This window comes from Gastrolobium bilobum, unplaced genomic scaffold, assembly GCF_033153095.1.
Source record: "Gastrolobium bilobum isolate Gb01-03AN ecotype WA unplaced genomic scaffold, APGP_CSIRO_Gbil_v1 utg107099, whole genome shotgun sequence".
In the NCBI taxonomy this organism is placed as follows: Eukaryota; Viridiplantae; Streptophyta; class Magnoliopsida; order Fabales; family Fabaceae; genus Gastrolobium; species Gastrolobium bilobum.
Window position 1 is genome coordinate 41,539 of NW_026897682.1, and position 15,454 is coordinate 56,992.

Sequence of the window (15,454 nt, forward strand, 5' to 3'; positions counted from 1 at the left end):
ATAAAGCTGAAGGCTCAAATGTTCTATTTAAAATATTTATTGGAAAATACAATACATCATTAAAAGAAAGAAACGGAAACAAAGATACAAAGAGCTTGGTGAGAGGTTAAATGAAGGATTAAGCAATTGGTTCAAAAGCAAGCAGCTTTACCCGAGGAAGGAGACTGATTATTTGTCTCAGGTGAACCATCATCTTTACATGTTGAATTCATTTGCACTCCACACAAACCACGATTTCCAACAAAGCTGCAACAAGGCACACATGTCCCAATATTGATAATTAGATTTAGTTCCTTAGAGGTAGACTATTGCATTTGGGCAATCTAATATCATTGATCAGCAAAGATAATAAAATAAACATTTAAGACATATTTATGAAGATATTTGTGTTATGACTTAGTATATCTATAATTATCAACCAGCACAACAACACATAATAAAATTATCATAAGACTAGACAAAGTTAATACACAGGCATATTCAATATTAATATATGCCTACAGATATCTACATGCATGGATAACGAGTAACAATTAGAATATCAAAACTACAAATGGATTTCAATAAAACAGTACACCAAATATCAAATACGTGATTCCTGTTAAGGACCTGCAGGACTTTTTGTTTAATTTTATACTCCACATCTTGTTATACGGTACCATAGTGCAATATCAAGATATTACCATATATTTTTCATTCTAGAATTCTGTATAAGTGCCACAATGGATTCAGTTGTAACTAACTGCCATGCTGGATTCAGTTGTAACAAACTTTCCCTCCTTCTTGTTCTTTCTGTATTCAGTAGATGTACATATATAAGATGATATACATGTAAAGTTTCTGTAGTTTTAATAATACACGATGAATTCTCTTTTCCTCTTTCTGCTTTTTGTTCTTCTGTTTCTTAAGTAATATGGTATCAGTAGAAATTCCATCCTCTTCATGGCTCGTGGTTCCAATAACGCTGCTAGTTCTCGTTCTGTCACTACCTCTTCGGTTGTAACAGCTTCTGCATCCATGGAGGATTCCAGTAGTCCCTATTTTTTAAGCAGTGGTGATCATCCTGGTCTCACTCTCGTCACTCATGTTCTTCTTGGATCTAATTTTCATTCTTGGAATTGTGCTATGATGATTGCTTCATCAGCGAAGAACAAATTGTTTTTTGTTGATGGATCTCTTCCACGACCTCTTTCTGATGATCTCTTGTTTCCATCTTGGAATCGTTGTAACTCTATGGTTACTTCTTGGATCTTCAACTCTGTTTCAAAGGAGATTTCTGATAGTCTTCTTTATTTCTCATCTGCATCTGAAATCTGGACAGATCTTCGCACTCGTTTTCTTCAAGCCAATAGTCCAAAGCTGTTTCAATTGAAGCAACAGATCGCATCTCTTACTCAAGGTAGCCTTGATGTTAATGGATATTACACACGTCTTAAAATTCTTTGGGATGAACTCCTGGATCACTCTCCAATTCCTACATGCACTTGTGGTGCTTCACGTTTGATCTCAGATCTCCATCAATAGGATCATGCTCTTCAATTTTTGATGGGATTAAATGATTCTTTTTCTTCTGTTCGAGCTCAGATTTTGCTCATGGAGCCTCTTCCTCAATTGTCCAGGATCTTTTCTCTAGTACTTCAGGAGGAGGGGCAACGACAAATTACAAATCCTATGCAAGTGTTGCCTGATTCACCATCACTGAATTCTGCTACTGCTACAGGTTCTTCTTCGATTTCTGGATCTACTCCAATGGCAGCTATTTCTTCTTCTCCATTTCGCCGAGCTCGTCCTCAATGCACTTACTGTCATGCTTCTGGTCACACAAGGGAAAAATGTTTCAGGCTTCATGGATTTCCCCTGGGTACAAGCCCAAAACTGCACGGCCCAATTCATTCACTCCCTCAACCCATGCTGTTTTCAACACACTTACTCCCAATATGGTTGATTCCACTAACCCCATGTTGACTAAGTCTCAATACCAACAACTCGTAAGTCTTCTTCCACCTACCAATCAGCCATCCTCAGCTTCATCTTACACACCACTGTCACCTGTCCCCGAGGTTCCTGCTTCTGTTGCCAGCTTCAGTGGTAGGTGTCCTCTTTCTTTTCCTTTAACCTCTTGGGTTCTGGACACGGGTGCTACACATCATGTTACATGCACAACTCAATTTTTCTTTTCACAACCTCATGCATCTGATTCTGTTGTGTCTTTACCAAATAACACTTCTGTTTTTGTTCAATCTATTGGTAGCATTCAACTCTCATCTTCCATTATACTTCATAATGTTTTGTATGTTCCTGCATTTTCCTTTAATTTACTTTCAATCAGTGCTCTCACTCAAAACTCATCCATTGTTGCTAATTTTTCTTTGTCCTCTTGCTCTCTTCAGGACCTTTCATCGGCCAAAGTGATTGGGACTGCTAAGAGAATTGGTGGTCTTTATGTTTTAGATGTTTTGACTTTTTCCAAAATTGATGTTCCCCCATCCCTTTGTTCTTCTGTCAGTATGCCAAGTTCTGTTCTTTGGCATTTTCGTCTTGGTCATTTGTCTCATCCAATTTTAAATACAATGAAATCCGATTTACATTTTACTGATAATAATTGTGTTTCTTCTCCATGCTTGATTTGTCCTATTGCAAAGCAAAGGAGATTATCATTTATACTAAATCCAAAAATGTCTACATCTGATTTTGACTTAACCCATTGTGATATCTGGGGTCCTTTTCATATTCATTCGGTTGATGGTTATAAATATTTTTTGACTATAGTTGATTATGCAACCAGATTTACTTGGTGCTATTTTTTAAAACAGAAATCTGATTTTCATACTGTTTTCCCTCAATTTTTTACACTTATGCTTACCAAATACAATCTTCCCATAAAGTCTATTCGTTGTGATAATGCCCCAGAATTTCATTTATCTGATTTTTTTTCATCCAAAGGTCTTCAAGTTTTTCATTCATGTGTGGATAGACCACAACAGAATTCAGTTGTTGAAAGAAAACATCAACATATCCTCAATGTAGCTAGAGCTTTGTATTTTCAATCAAACATCCCTTTGCAGTATTGGCCTGAATGTGTCCTCACTTCAATATACCTCATTAACCGAACACCATCCCCACTTTTAAACAATAAAACCCCTTTTGAACTTCTTTGTCACAAGCCTCCTAAATATGATCACCTTAGAGTTTTTGGGTGTCTATGCCATTACTCCACCTTGTCCAGAACTCGTCATAAATTTTCACCAAGATCTTTACATGCTGTGTTCATTGGATATCCTAGTGGTTATAAGGGTTACAAAGTTTTGGATCTTCATTCCAACCGTATTATAATTTCCAGAGATGTCCAATTTTCAGAAACTATATTTCCTTTTGCCTCTTCACCACCATCCGATTCTTTTTTCCCTGTTTTTCCCAAAGACTCTTCTGTCACACCATCTGCACACTTACCATCCAGACCATCTCGTATATCTAAACCACTTCCCTATCTTCAAGATTATATTTGTTCCCCATCCACTGCCCATCCCATTTCCAACCACCTTACTTATGATCACCTTAACCCACCAATACCTAGCTTATGTTAATGCCATATCTCAACATTTTGAACCTACTACTTACACTGAAGCATCACAATTACCCGAGTGGATTGCTGCAATGAATGCTGAAATTCATGCTCTTGAAGCTAATGATACATGGCATATTACCTCACTGCCTCCTGGTAAACCTGTTGTCGGATGTAAATGGGTCTATCGTGTGAAATACCATTCAGATGGTTCTCTTGAACGTTTCAAGGCTAGACTTGTTGCTCAAGGTTTTAATCAACAAGAAGGTGTTGATTTTTTTGAAACATTCGCTCCTGTAGCCAAGATCACTACTGTCAGATTGCTCCTTGCTCTTGCTGCTATACATGGTTGGCATCTCCTTCAATTGGATGTCAACAATGCTTTTTTGCATGGAGATTTGCTTGAAGAGGTATATATGAAAATTCCCCCTGGGTATTCTAGTAAGGGGGAGTTGCCTTCTAATGTTGTTTGTCGTCTCACCAAGTCCCTTTATAGATTGAAACAGGCCTCTAGGAAATGGTTTGCCAAGTTTTCTACTACTATTCTTTCCCTTGGCTACACACAGTCTCAAGCTGATCACTCTTTATTTGTTAAGAAGCATGCTACTTTATTTGTTGCCATATTGGTTTATGTTGATGATATTCTTGTTGTCTCTAATGATTCTTCTGAGCTGCAACACTTAACTGCAATTTTGGACAGCAATTTTAAACTAAAAAATTTAGGAGCTCTCAAGTATTTTCTTGGATTGGAGATAGCTCGTTCTCCAAAGGGTATTTTTCTTTGTCAAAGAAAATATGCTTTACAAATTCTCAAAGATTCAGGACAACTTGGCTGCAAACCTCATTCCACACCTATGGAGATTAATCTCAAACTTTCCCTACATGAAGGTGATTTGCTATCTGATCCCAAACAATACCGTAGGCTCATTGGACAACTACTTTATCTTACTGTGTCTCGGCCTGATCTCTGTTATGTGGTGAATCAATTAAGTCAATTCATGTCTTCACCAAGGGTTCCTCACTTAAATGCTGCTTATCGGGTTTTGGCTTATCTCAAGTCCACTGTTGGTCAAGGTGTTTTCTTCTCCTCTTCATCTACTGTACAATTGAAAGCTTTTTGTGATTCTGATTGGGCTTCATGCCCTGATAGTCGCAAGTCTACATCTGGTTTTTGTGTTTTTATTGGTAATTCCTTAATATCATGGAAGTCCAAGAAACAAAACACCATTTCAAGGTCATCAGCTGAGGCAGAATACATATCCATGGCTCTTACAACTTGTGAATTGGTGTGGCTTCTCTTCCTGTTACGTGACTTACATGTTCTTCATACTGGTCCAGCCTATCTTTTTTGTGACAGCAAGGCTGCACTTCATATTGCTGCCAATTCTGTTTTCCATGAGCGCACGAAGCATATTGACATTGATTGTCATCTAGTACGTGAACACATTAACAAGGGAACTCTACGCACATTTCATGTTCCCTCTTCCAGCCAGCTTGCTGACATGCTCACTAAAGCATTACTTCCTACTCCATTTCATTCACTTCTTTCCAAGATGGGAGTTCTAAATTTATACTCTCCATCTTGAGGGGGAGTATTACCATATATTTTTCATTCTAGAATTCTGTATAAGTGCCACATTGGATTCAGTTGTAACTAACTGCCATGCTGGATTCAGTTGTAACAAACTTTCCCTCCTTCTTGTTCTTTCTGTATTCAGTAGATGTACATATATAAGATGATATACATGTAAAGTTTATGTAGTTTTAATAATACACGATGAATTCTCTTTTCCTCTTTCTGCTTTTTGTTCTTCTGTTTCTTAAGTAATACAAGAAAAAAAGCTTGATACCTCATTAAATACATTCTTTTCATAGAATCAATGTCAAACCTTCAGTCTTTGTTTGGAAGAGGCCAAAGGAAAGGAAAAGCACAATGCATACAGAAAATATGCTGCCTTTGGTCTGTTTAACTCTTTACAAGCAAACAAAGCCTAAACAAAAGTTTAATAAGAATTTGAGTTGCAGGTAAGCTAATATAGCATTCCCACTCAAATGTTTAAAGGCAATGGCATATGGATAAGAAATAGAAATCTATAGAGCTGGCGGAGAACTCAATAAGAAGAAAAAAATAAAAAGATATTGTTTTGCCTGAGGCAGAGATGTCTAACCTGAAGTTAGATGATTGATGTAGGATTTGGTGCTTTCTCTCTGGATACCTATGAATTAGGTATCCTGGGGACAGCGAATCGCAACACACTATATGACGACCTTAGCCAAAGGGGGTGTGAGTGTGCGCTTATGTGATTGCATAAAAATAGGTTAAAAGAGATCTGTCATACCTGTGGTCTTTAGCTCCTATTTATAGTGCTTACCTTTGGGCTTTTATTGCTTGAGCTTTCTATGGATATGGGCCTTACTCGGATCCATAACAGTTTTCCCCCAGCCCGGTAGACTAAGTATTCAGGGTGTCGGGATGTTCGAGTCCTGTTCTTTCGTGTAGATGCGGTATCTCGGTTTGCCTTTTACCCCAGTTTAAATTTATATTCTACTTCACTAGAGAAGAGGGACATAATGCTTTGAATTATCCTGGTTGTGAATCCTATCCGGGATATCCCTCCTGGGTAACGATTGAGATTTGGATATACATTCTAGGCCGAAATGACCAACCGAACTACAACAGAGGCTTTTACTCCGAGAAACGATTCCCCCCTCCTGAATGACTATTCTTCTTTTCTGAGAAACAATCCTCTTTCTCTGAGAAATGATTCGCTTCCCACGCAATGATAACTGCCTTCCACGTGGCTCCCCCTAACCAATTAAACGTGTGCCACTACTCCAACCTACGTCGTTCGCATTAATTGCAACTGTCAAGACGCCTCTTAACTGTCCTTTCAATCAGTTTTACTCTTTTGCCCTTGCCCTTTCGTTTCGCGGGTCATATTCTTTTAATTTTTCTTTCTCCTTCACATTTTCTCTGATCCTGCTTTTTAACTTCTCTCCCTTTTTGCAAACGCTCTCGATTCTTCAAGCTTCTTCCAAGTATGCTTCGCAATTTCGCTCCACCTTTTACTTTCTTTCAGTGTTGTTTCCTGCCTTTTACTATTTTGTGGTATATTTTGAACCTGTGATGCTTCTGGTACTACTATATTTGCATTTCAAGCGTGCATGTTTAATCCTCGTTTGCCTGATTACACCTTACTGGCATGTTACACATTGTCCGCATGAAGCTTCTCTGCTACTGCTTGCCATTGTTTATCTTCTATTGTTCCTTAGTTCAAAAATTTCTCCCAATATGAGTGAGAGGAACTTCAATGGTCGAGGGAGACCCAGTTACCCTCGTATCTCGGCCATAGTGATGAAATCGACGCGGAAGAAAATGAAAGGACTGCAGAGGAAGAAGAAAGGTTCATCCCGAGCCTATCTCCTGGTCCGAGATATTGGTTGTTTGGTAGACCTCGGACCGAGGAGGAAACACAGGCCGCCTTACTTGGAGGCTATCGAGGAGGTAGAAATAAGGGAGCGTCTTCATCTCGTCCCTCTACCCAAGGGCGCTGCCGAGGTCTTAGCCGTGCTCTAGGTGTTCTACCAGAACGTGCTACTCGTAACTTAGGTCAAACCTCCATCCCTTTTCGTTCGACCTCTACCTCCACTCACACCCCTACTCCGTTTCGACCTCCTTCCCAAGCTGTGTCAGTTAACCCGGGTGGTAGAAAACCGGATCCTTGCTTTAACTGCGTTTACCTTAGCGCTCAATTTGTTGAAAAAGAAAACGATTTCATGGCCGATCTGGTGCTAGGAAGTTGTTCACACCATTTGGGCTCATCTACCCCTGCTTCTTTGGTTACCTCAGATGACTCCTCAAGCTCTTCTCATAGTAGTTTGTTTAGGTCAGGTACGTACTTTCCTTGCTACGTACTTATTTTGCTTTTAATCATCCCATTTTGTTGTTCTAGGTTTTTATGGAGTCCCCTTCTGCAGAGTTAAATATGGAGATTGCCTCATCTAGCCAAGGACAGGAGGCCGAGGTGAGACCAGCCGAGAAAGGGTCCGCGCCGGTCAATAGTAATCTTCGCTGATAATTTCCTTGGGTCACTGAGGAAGTTCTCGACTTCAGATCCACCATGACCACCGAGGAGATATCCGGGCTCCCCATAGGTAATCTGGTGGGATTCAATACCTTCTGTCCAGCAGAAGACGAGCCTGTTTGCTCAGGCCGGAATCTTGAAGAACCAAACTCTTTCTTTTTTTACCGCGACTTAATTACCAAGATTGGTATTCGCTTTCCTCTTTCTCCTTTTAAAATACAGCTTCTGAACCTTCTTCTTCTTCCCCCACTCAAATTCATCCCAATGGTTGGGCCTATATTGTTGCCTTTGAGAAATTATGCGCATCCTTGTCTATAACATGCATTGTCCCTATTTTTCTTTACTTTTTTAACATATACACTCCTCGCACCGATTTCGAGCCTCCTCAATTCAAAAGGTGGACCAGCATCCGCGGTCGTGCCAGCAAGCCCTCCAGGAAATTGTTTTCTGTTTACAGCGACTCTTTTAAAGACTTCAAGGGCTCATATTTTAAAGTGGTTGCTGAAGTCAGAGAGAGACCGTGGTTTGTAAGAGAGAACGGGGAGGGAAAGTTTCCTCTTTACTGGTCTCAAGAACATCACCTACGTAGGTCGGCTGATTTTAAGCTTAGGTTGTCGGTGGATGACAAAGCTAATGTTAAGATCCTACTAACTCATGTCGGCTCTAGAGGCCATCTAAGTTCTGCTTCTCTGGTTACTAAGTCCCATGTCGACCTAGATCAAACTAGTATGCCTTTTTCATTTCTTCAGATGTCTTTCCATACTTGCTTATTTTTCTTGTTGTAATTGTGTTTATTTGACTTGCAGATTGTCATATGGATTCTGCAGCGGACGAAGTACCTGACTATGCGTTATCTCTTCGAGGGAAGGCTGCAGCTCGGCCTCCTCCTGCTGCTAAAAGGCAAAGGACTATTAGTCCTTCCGCAGGTGCCACTTCCTCCACGCCGGCCGTTAATCCAAACGTGATGGTCCTTACAAATGACGCTGACAACTGGTTGGACCCGACATCGGGCGTTAATCTGGAGTGTAACCAAGCTTCTCTAACCGAAGGCGGAGGTACCACATGTGTTGTAGTATCTGTAGACCGAGGTACTCTGTAAGAACTCGCACCGTTAAATTAGGAATTTAATTAAATAATTATGAGATAATTCCATAATTGACCCTAGTAATTATGAGCAGGCTTAAATAATTATGGTAAGTGATTAATAACGTTGAAAGTCGTTTTTCTGACGAAAAGTGTAGATACCGGTTCTGCCTCACGGTATAAATGCGTACCAATGAAGTATCCCGGAAAATTACGAAAAGTATGTATATGTCACTAGAATAATATATAGGACTAGCATAACAAGTTTCAGGTCAAAATAATGAGAACTGATACTGGCTATGTAAAAGCGCGTACCGAAAAAGTACTGCGAAAAATAAAATAAAAATATGACAAATCCTAGAAAAATGACTAGGTTCAGAATCCTAAGTTTGGGATTAAAATGCTAAGCGTAGCTATTAGCGCTAATACAGTGCGATTAAAACTTAAGTGGCTATTTAAAGACTTGGCACATGATCCTTGGTTTATTCTTGTGCCTTCTTCGTGAAAATTCTGACCTCTCTTGGCTGCTGGACCTCTCCCTCACCATTTCATATCTTTTTCTCCATAGAAACCCAAAGTAGCCACCTTTGGTCATAGTTTCTTCCTCTAATCATCATAGCTTGGTGAGAGCAACCTTGTGAGGGTGAGAAGTAGTCATTTTTTGGGTGTTCAGCCTCTACTTGTGGGAGTTAGAGGGCTGAGTTCTTTGGCTTAGGTTGTTGAGGCCATTTCCTTGGTAGTTGGTGCTCCAAGAAGCCATCTTTGTGAAGAAAGGAACCAACTTAAAGCTCATTTTCGTGTACCCTTGGAGTCAGCACCTTGGAGCTGACTTGTGAGCTCCAAGAGCCCTTGTGCTTGCTGTTTTGAACCTTTGGTTTGTGATTCTACTGTTTGTGGACTTTGAGCTTGGTTGGACTCTTGGTTGGATAGTTAGCTTGCGAGATAAGCTTTCGTGTCCTTGGTTTAGCCATTGTTGGTTCCACCATACCCCATGGGGGGATGGTTTATATGCATGATGTGTTTTCATGTATTGATTTTGAAATGATGTTGAGCTGTTATGTGCAAGTGCTTATAATATGCATGTGTTGTTCCACCTAGACGGTAAGCCTGTGTATGTATGAGACATGCCATAGGGTGATTCTGTGGGTCGGTGTAAGTAGTGACTTGCACTGAATGTAGGTAATAGACGTATGTAAATTCTGCATTTCTTTGGCCAGTAGAATAGTTGACACACATGACATGATTATTCTGCTGCATTGCACTGATTTTGGAACTTATATTATATTACTGCTTTTGAACTTATATTGCACATGTAAGTGAGCTTGGGGTGGAGAAATCCTTGAGGACCCCTTGCCTTACTGAGATTTGTGTTTAGAGATCTCACTCCATATTTGGGGCACATATTTCAGGTTCAGGTAACTCGGGGGTTGAGACCTCGGGCGACAGGAGGCCGGAGCAGATGTGATATGCTAGCTATTATTACTGTTATGATTGGATGCTGATATGTTGTATCTTTATGTTTCTGTTTGTATTGTTGAGAGTCTGTGGGGCTTTGTTGCCTTATTTGGTGAGCATGGGGGTTGTCCATGCCACATTGATTGACTATGTCTTATTTAGATTTGAGTTGTATTAATGTATCAGGATTAATGTCCGGACTACATGTTGTAGTTCCGTGACTTAGATACTCACAGTTATTTATATATTGAGGTTATTTAGTGTATTTAGCTTTATTGCAATCTACATACAGGCAATGTTTTAAAAAGGGTAAAGTAATCAACTTGGTAATATTCTTGACGTCATATTTGAAAAGAAAAGTGTATTCCGCATTTTTAATTAAGCGTAACTTAATACGATGACATGATAACAAACCGGGTATACACGGGGTGTTACATACTCCTTCACCTACTCATCTTCCTGCCGGTCTTAAGAGGGGAGCTCTATGGGAAACCGGGGTTGCCCCAGAGCTCCGTGGTGTTACTCGCCCTCCACCCTTCTTTTATGGGACTGGCCGTCTCCAGGGCCAAGATAGAAGAGCTTCAGAAATTCGAATTATATGCTTACAAGGTGGCCTCGCTATTGAAGCCTTACTCTGTGCTGTTGGATAAGTACTCAGAAATCTGTGCTGAGAAGGATGCACTCGAGGTTGATAGAAATGTGCTATGGGCTGATCGTGACAAGTCGATCCAAGAGAATCAAAGCTTGACTATTACTGCTGCTGAATTGAAGTCACCTTTGGAGCAATCCAAAGCCGACTTAAAACTTGCAGCAGATTCTTTTGGAATAGAACCTGACCTTTGGAGCACATAAGCTCCCTTTGACAGTTTTTCTTTTATTCTTAATGAGCCTTCCCATTTTGGAGCTAGTTTTCCTTCAGCTGCGTTGCGACCTCCTACGTTGGCTCTGCGAAGAACCAAGTCATCTACTTCAAATGATCTAGGCTTCACCTTTTTATTGAATCTGTTTGCCATAAGTTGTTTAACCGCAAAGTTTTTACAATGAGCCACAACTCGGGCCTCATCTATCAAATCTAACTCTACCGCCATCTTTTTGTTGTTTTCCTCCTCCGCTTGTGCTAGCGCCTGAAATATCCTCTAGAACGGCTCTCCTAACTCCACCGAAATCATAGCTTCGCACCCGTAAGTCAGTCTAAATGGGCTTTCTGTAGTGGATGTCTGCATCATTGTTCTGTATCCCCAAAATACGTAGTACAATTCTTCTACCCATTTCCCCTTGGCAGATTGCTCTATCCTCTTCCTTATTCCTTCTATAATGACCTGGTTAGCTGTTTTCGCCTGACCATTTGTCTGGGGGGTTCCACCGATGCAAATCGATGCCGGATATGAAGGTTCGCCTTTACCTCATGAAAGGATTTACTTGTGAACTGCGTTCCATTGTCAGTTACCACCTCAGCCGGGATACCAAACCTGCAGATTAGATTTCTCTCAAAGAAACGCTATATTCTAGCCGAAGTGATGGTGTCCACTGGCTCTGCTTCTATCCATTTCGTGAAATAATCAACGGCCACAATCAACCATTTCAACTGTCCTTCTGCAGCAGCGAATGGGCCTAAAAGGTTCATTCCCCACTTGTAAAATGGCCATGGAGCCGTAATCAAGTTTAATTCTTCCGGGGGAGCCAGGAGGTTCTTCCCATGCCTTTGGCACTGATCACACCTTTGGACATGCTCTTTGGTATCATTGTTCATTGATGGCAAAATATATCCAGATCTAATCGCCTTTCTAGCTAGGGCTTTTCCTCTGACATGCTGGCCATTTATCCCTTCGTGTATTTCATCCAATACGTATTGTGCCCTATCCGAGCTCAGACATTTTAACAAAGGTGAAAAAACCATTTTTCCTGTAAAGTTGGCCTTCTATCACAGTGTACATGGTTGCTTCTCGAATCAATTTCTTGGCTTGCTCTATTGCTGGCGGTAAGGTCCCTTTTTTGAAGTACTCGATGATATCGAAAGGCCAATCATCAATGCTTGTTATTTGCATAACACAAGTGGGCTCTGGGATGCTCTGCTCAACCACCGTCCTGTGATTCCCTCTTCCTTTTGTACTTGCTAGCTTGGATAGTATATCAGCCCTACTATTTTCATTCCTCGGAATGTGGCTGATATCCACTTGTTCGAATTCTGCCATTAACTGCCTAGCGGAGTCTAAATACTTCGTCAACAATGGTCCTCTAGCTTGATAACTCCTTTCCACTTGGGACGTAACCAATTGAGAATCACTGTAAACCTGCAGCCTCCGCGCTCCGAGTTCCTTAGCCTGCTGAAGGCCGGCTATGAGGGCTTCGTATTCTGCCTGGTTGTTTGATGTTTCAAAACTCATTTGCATGGAATACTCAATGGCTACACCCTCAGGGTTTTCGATGATGACCCCGACTCCACTATTTTTTGAGTTGGAGGAGCCATCTACATACAATTTCCAGGTATCCAGGCTATCCGAATTCCCATTTTGGATTGAAGTGAGTTCTCTAACAAAATCTGGTAGTGCTTTGAATTTGATTGCTTTACGACTCTCGAATGTTATATCAAATTCTGACAGCTCCACAGCCCAGCTCATCATCCTTCCTGCTAGATCAGGTTTGTGGAGAATTTTCCGAATTGGAAAATCTGACCTGACCAAGATTTTGTGTCCCTGAAAATATGCTCTGAGTCTTCTAGCAGAGATCAGTAAGGCACAAGCCACTTTTTCTAACTTCTAATATCTGAGCTCCGCTCCTTGCTAAAGCCGACTTACGAAGTAAATCGGTTGTTGTCCTTCTTCATCTTCTTGTACTAGGACCGAACTGACAGCAACATCACCCACAGAAAGATACATTACCAAAGTTTCTTGCTCCCTTGGTTTTGTTAACACTGGAGGAGAAGCTAACTGCCTTTTTATCTCTTGGAACGCGGCTTCACATTCTGAGGTCCATCCATATTGCACCTCATTTCTAAGTAACTTGAAGAAAGGTAATGTTGTTTCTGCAGACCGGGGAAGAAACCTAGTGAGGGAGGCCAATCTCCCCGTTAATTGTTGTATTTCTTTCTTGCTCGTAGGAGCCTTCATTTCTAGCACGGCTCTGCACTTATCCGGATTAGCCTCAATACCTTTGTGAGTCAAGATAAAATCGAGGAACTTTCCCGCAAAGACCCCGAAAGCGCATTTTGCTGGGTTTAACCAAATGTTGTGTCGCCTCAATTTCTCAAATGTCTGCTCCAAATCTTCCATATGCACTGTTGAATTTAGTGACTTGACTATCATGTCATCTATGTATACCTCAACACTTTTGCCCAGCTGGTCTGCAAACACCTGGTTCATCATTCTTTGATAAGTGGCTCCTGAATTTTTTTACCCAAAAGGCATTACATTATAGCAATAGTTTGCTTTCTCTGAGATAAACGTTGTTTTCTCTTGGTCCTCTGGGTGTAATGGAATTTGGTTATATCGGGAATAGGCATCCATGAAGGACAACATCTGAAACCCAGAGGAGCTGTCAACCAATTGATCTATATTAGGCATAGGGTACGCATCCTTTGGACATACCTTATTCAGGTCGGTATAATTCGTGCATACTCTCCACTTCCCATTTGGCTTTTTGACCATTACCACGTTGGATAGCCAGGTGGTATACTGTATTTTCCAGATGAAACCTGCTTCCAACAGCTCCTTCACGTGATCCTCTAACACCTGCCGACATTCAGGGCTTAGCTTCCTCTTCTTCCAAGCTACCGGCTTAGATCCGGGATACACCGCTAACTTATGGCAACAGAAAATAGGGTCTACCCCGGGAATTTTTGTGGATCTCCAAGCAAAGACGTCTTTGTTGTTCCTCAAGCATGTGATGAGTTGATTTTTTACATCATCTGTAACCCTTTACCGATCTTTGCAGTTTGTCCTGGATCTCCGATGGTTACTTCTTCTAACTCTCCGTTGGGTTTAGGCCTCGGCATCTGAGTATCATCTCTCATGTCTAATTCCACCATGTTATGAAGTTTTCTCCTTTTGGCTCGGGCTGACCTGATTGCTTCTCTTTTTTTATCTCGGCTGAAGGTTTTGGCTCATTGCCCACTGCTCTGACTGAGTTAAAATAACAGCCTAGAGACTCCTTCTGGTCTCCGGCGATGGTTATTACTGTGTTTTTTTTACCAATCATCTTAATTTTCTGATGTTTGGTGGAAACCAACATATCCCAACTGTGGATGGTTGGTCTTCCCCATATCACATTATATTCTGAAAGGAAGTCGGCTACAATGAACCTTACCCTTTTTGATTTGTATGCCTCTTTGGTTCCCAAAATGAGCCTGAGATCAATGTACCTTAGGGATGGTGTTACGGCCGTTGAATGCAATCAAGGAAGTGTTGCAGGGCTTCAAGTTTTCTTCATCTAGGTTCATCTTTTTGAACGCCTGCCATAGAATTATGTCGGCACAACTGCCGTTTTCCACAAATATCTTCTTGACTTTGCAGTTGACTAGTGTTCCCGTAATGACCAATCTGTCAACATGTCCTGGCATCACATCTTCCAATTCTTTTCTAGTAAAATATAGCATTGGCGGCTCTGGTTTGGCTTCTTCTTTGAAAATAGGTCGCTCCTGAATCGAAAGCACCTCTCTTAAATATTTTCTTCTGTTATTAATAGTATCGCCTCCCCCGCCAAAAGCCCCACTAATCACATTGCATTCAAACTCTGGCTCCAACAATTCATCCTTTTCTCTAGCCGGCTTCTTACCCCGGCTTTCTTCTTTGAATCTCTTTTCTTTTGGAGGACTCATAGGTCGGCCCTTTCTTTTCCTGTTGTTCCTCCATCCTTGAGTCCTTATTAAATACTGACGCAGCTTTCCGTCTCTGATATATTTTTCAATCGCATCCCTCATATCCCAGCATTCATCTGTAGTGTGCCCAGGCCCATCATGGAATGCGCAATACCGAGATTGGTCTAACCCGGCTTGGGCGAGCAAAGGCCGAGGTCTATCTACCTTCTTCATTTAGGTGGAGGCTACTTCTCTCCAGATTTGTGACCTGGATGAATTCAAGGGTGCGTACTTCTCAAATCTCCCCATTTCTGGAATTCTTTCGTCTTGTCTTTTACTCCGAAATTCACTTTGCCTTCGATTTTCGGGTTTCTCTATTTGATTAGGAAGGTGCTTCTGATCCTTATTCTCAATTTCCATATGTTCAAGCTCCAGATACTTCTTTGACCGCGCTGTGAACTCAACTGTAAGAACCTG

The 15,454-nt window shown here is 41.1% G+C and overlaps 3 protein-coding genes across 3 annotated transcripts; 1 reads left to right on the forward strand and 2 right to left on the reverse strand.

Moving 5' to 3' along the window:
- The first annotated feature begins 942 nt into the window (after positions 1–942).
- LOC133309296 (uncharacterized) lies at positions 943–1,524 on the forward strand. Its single transcript, XM_061510059.1, has one exon. It carries the CDS (start codon positions 943–945, stop codon positions 1,522–1,524), a length of 582 nt encoding a protein of 193 aa, XP_061366043.1.
- A 10,517-nt stretch (positions 1,525–12,041) lies between these two features.
- On the reverse strand, positions 12,042–14,209 carry LOC133309297 (uncharacterized). The gene is made up of 3 exons (XM_061510060.1): positions 14,104–14,209; positions 12,981–13,564; positions 12,042–12,878 (listed from the first exon to the last, which is right to left on the reverse strand). Exons 1-3 carry the CDS (start codon positions 14,207–14,209, stop codon positions 12,042–12,044), a joined length of 1,527 nt encoding a protein of 508 aa, XP_061366044.1.
- Positions 14,210–14,533: 324 nt separating this feature from the next.
- On the reverse strand, positions 14,534–15,211 carry LOC133309298 (uncharacterized). Its single transcript, XM_061510061.1, has one exon. The coding sequence runs from the start codon at positions 15,209–15,211 to the stop codon at positions 14,534–14,536; it is 678 nt and encodes a 225-aa protein (XP_061366045.1).
- Positions 15,212–15,454: the final 243 nt, after the last annotated feature.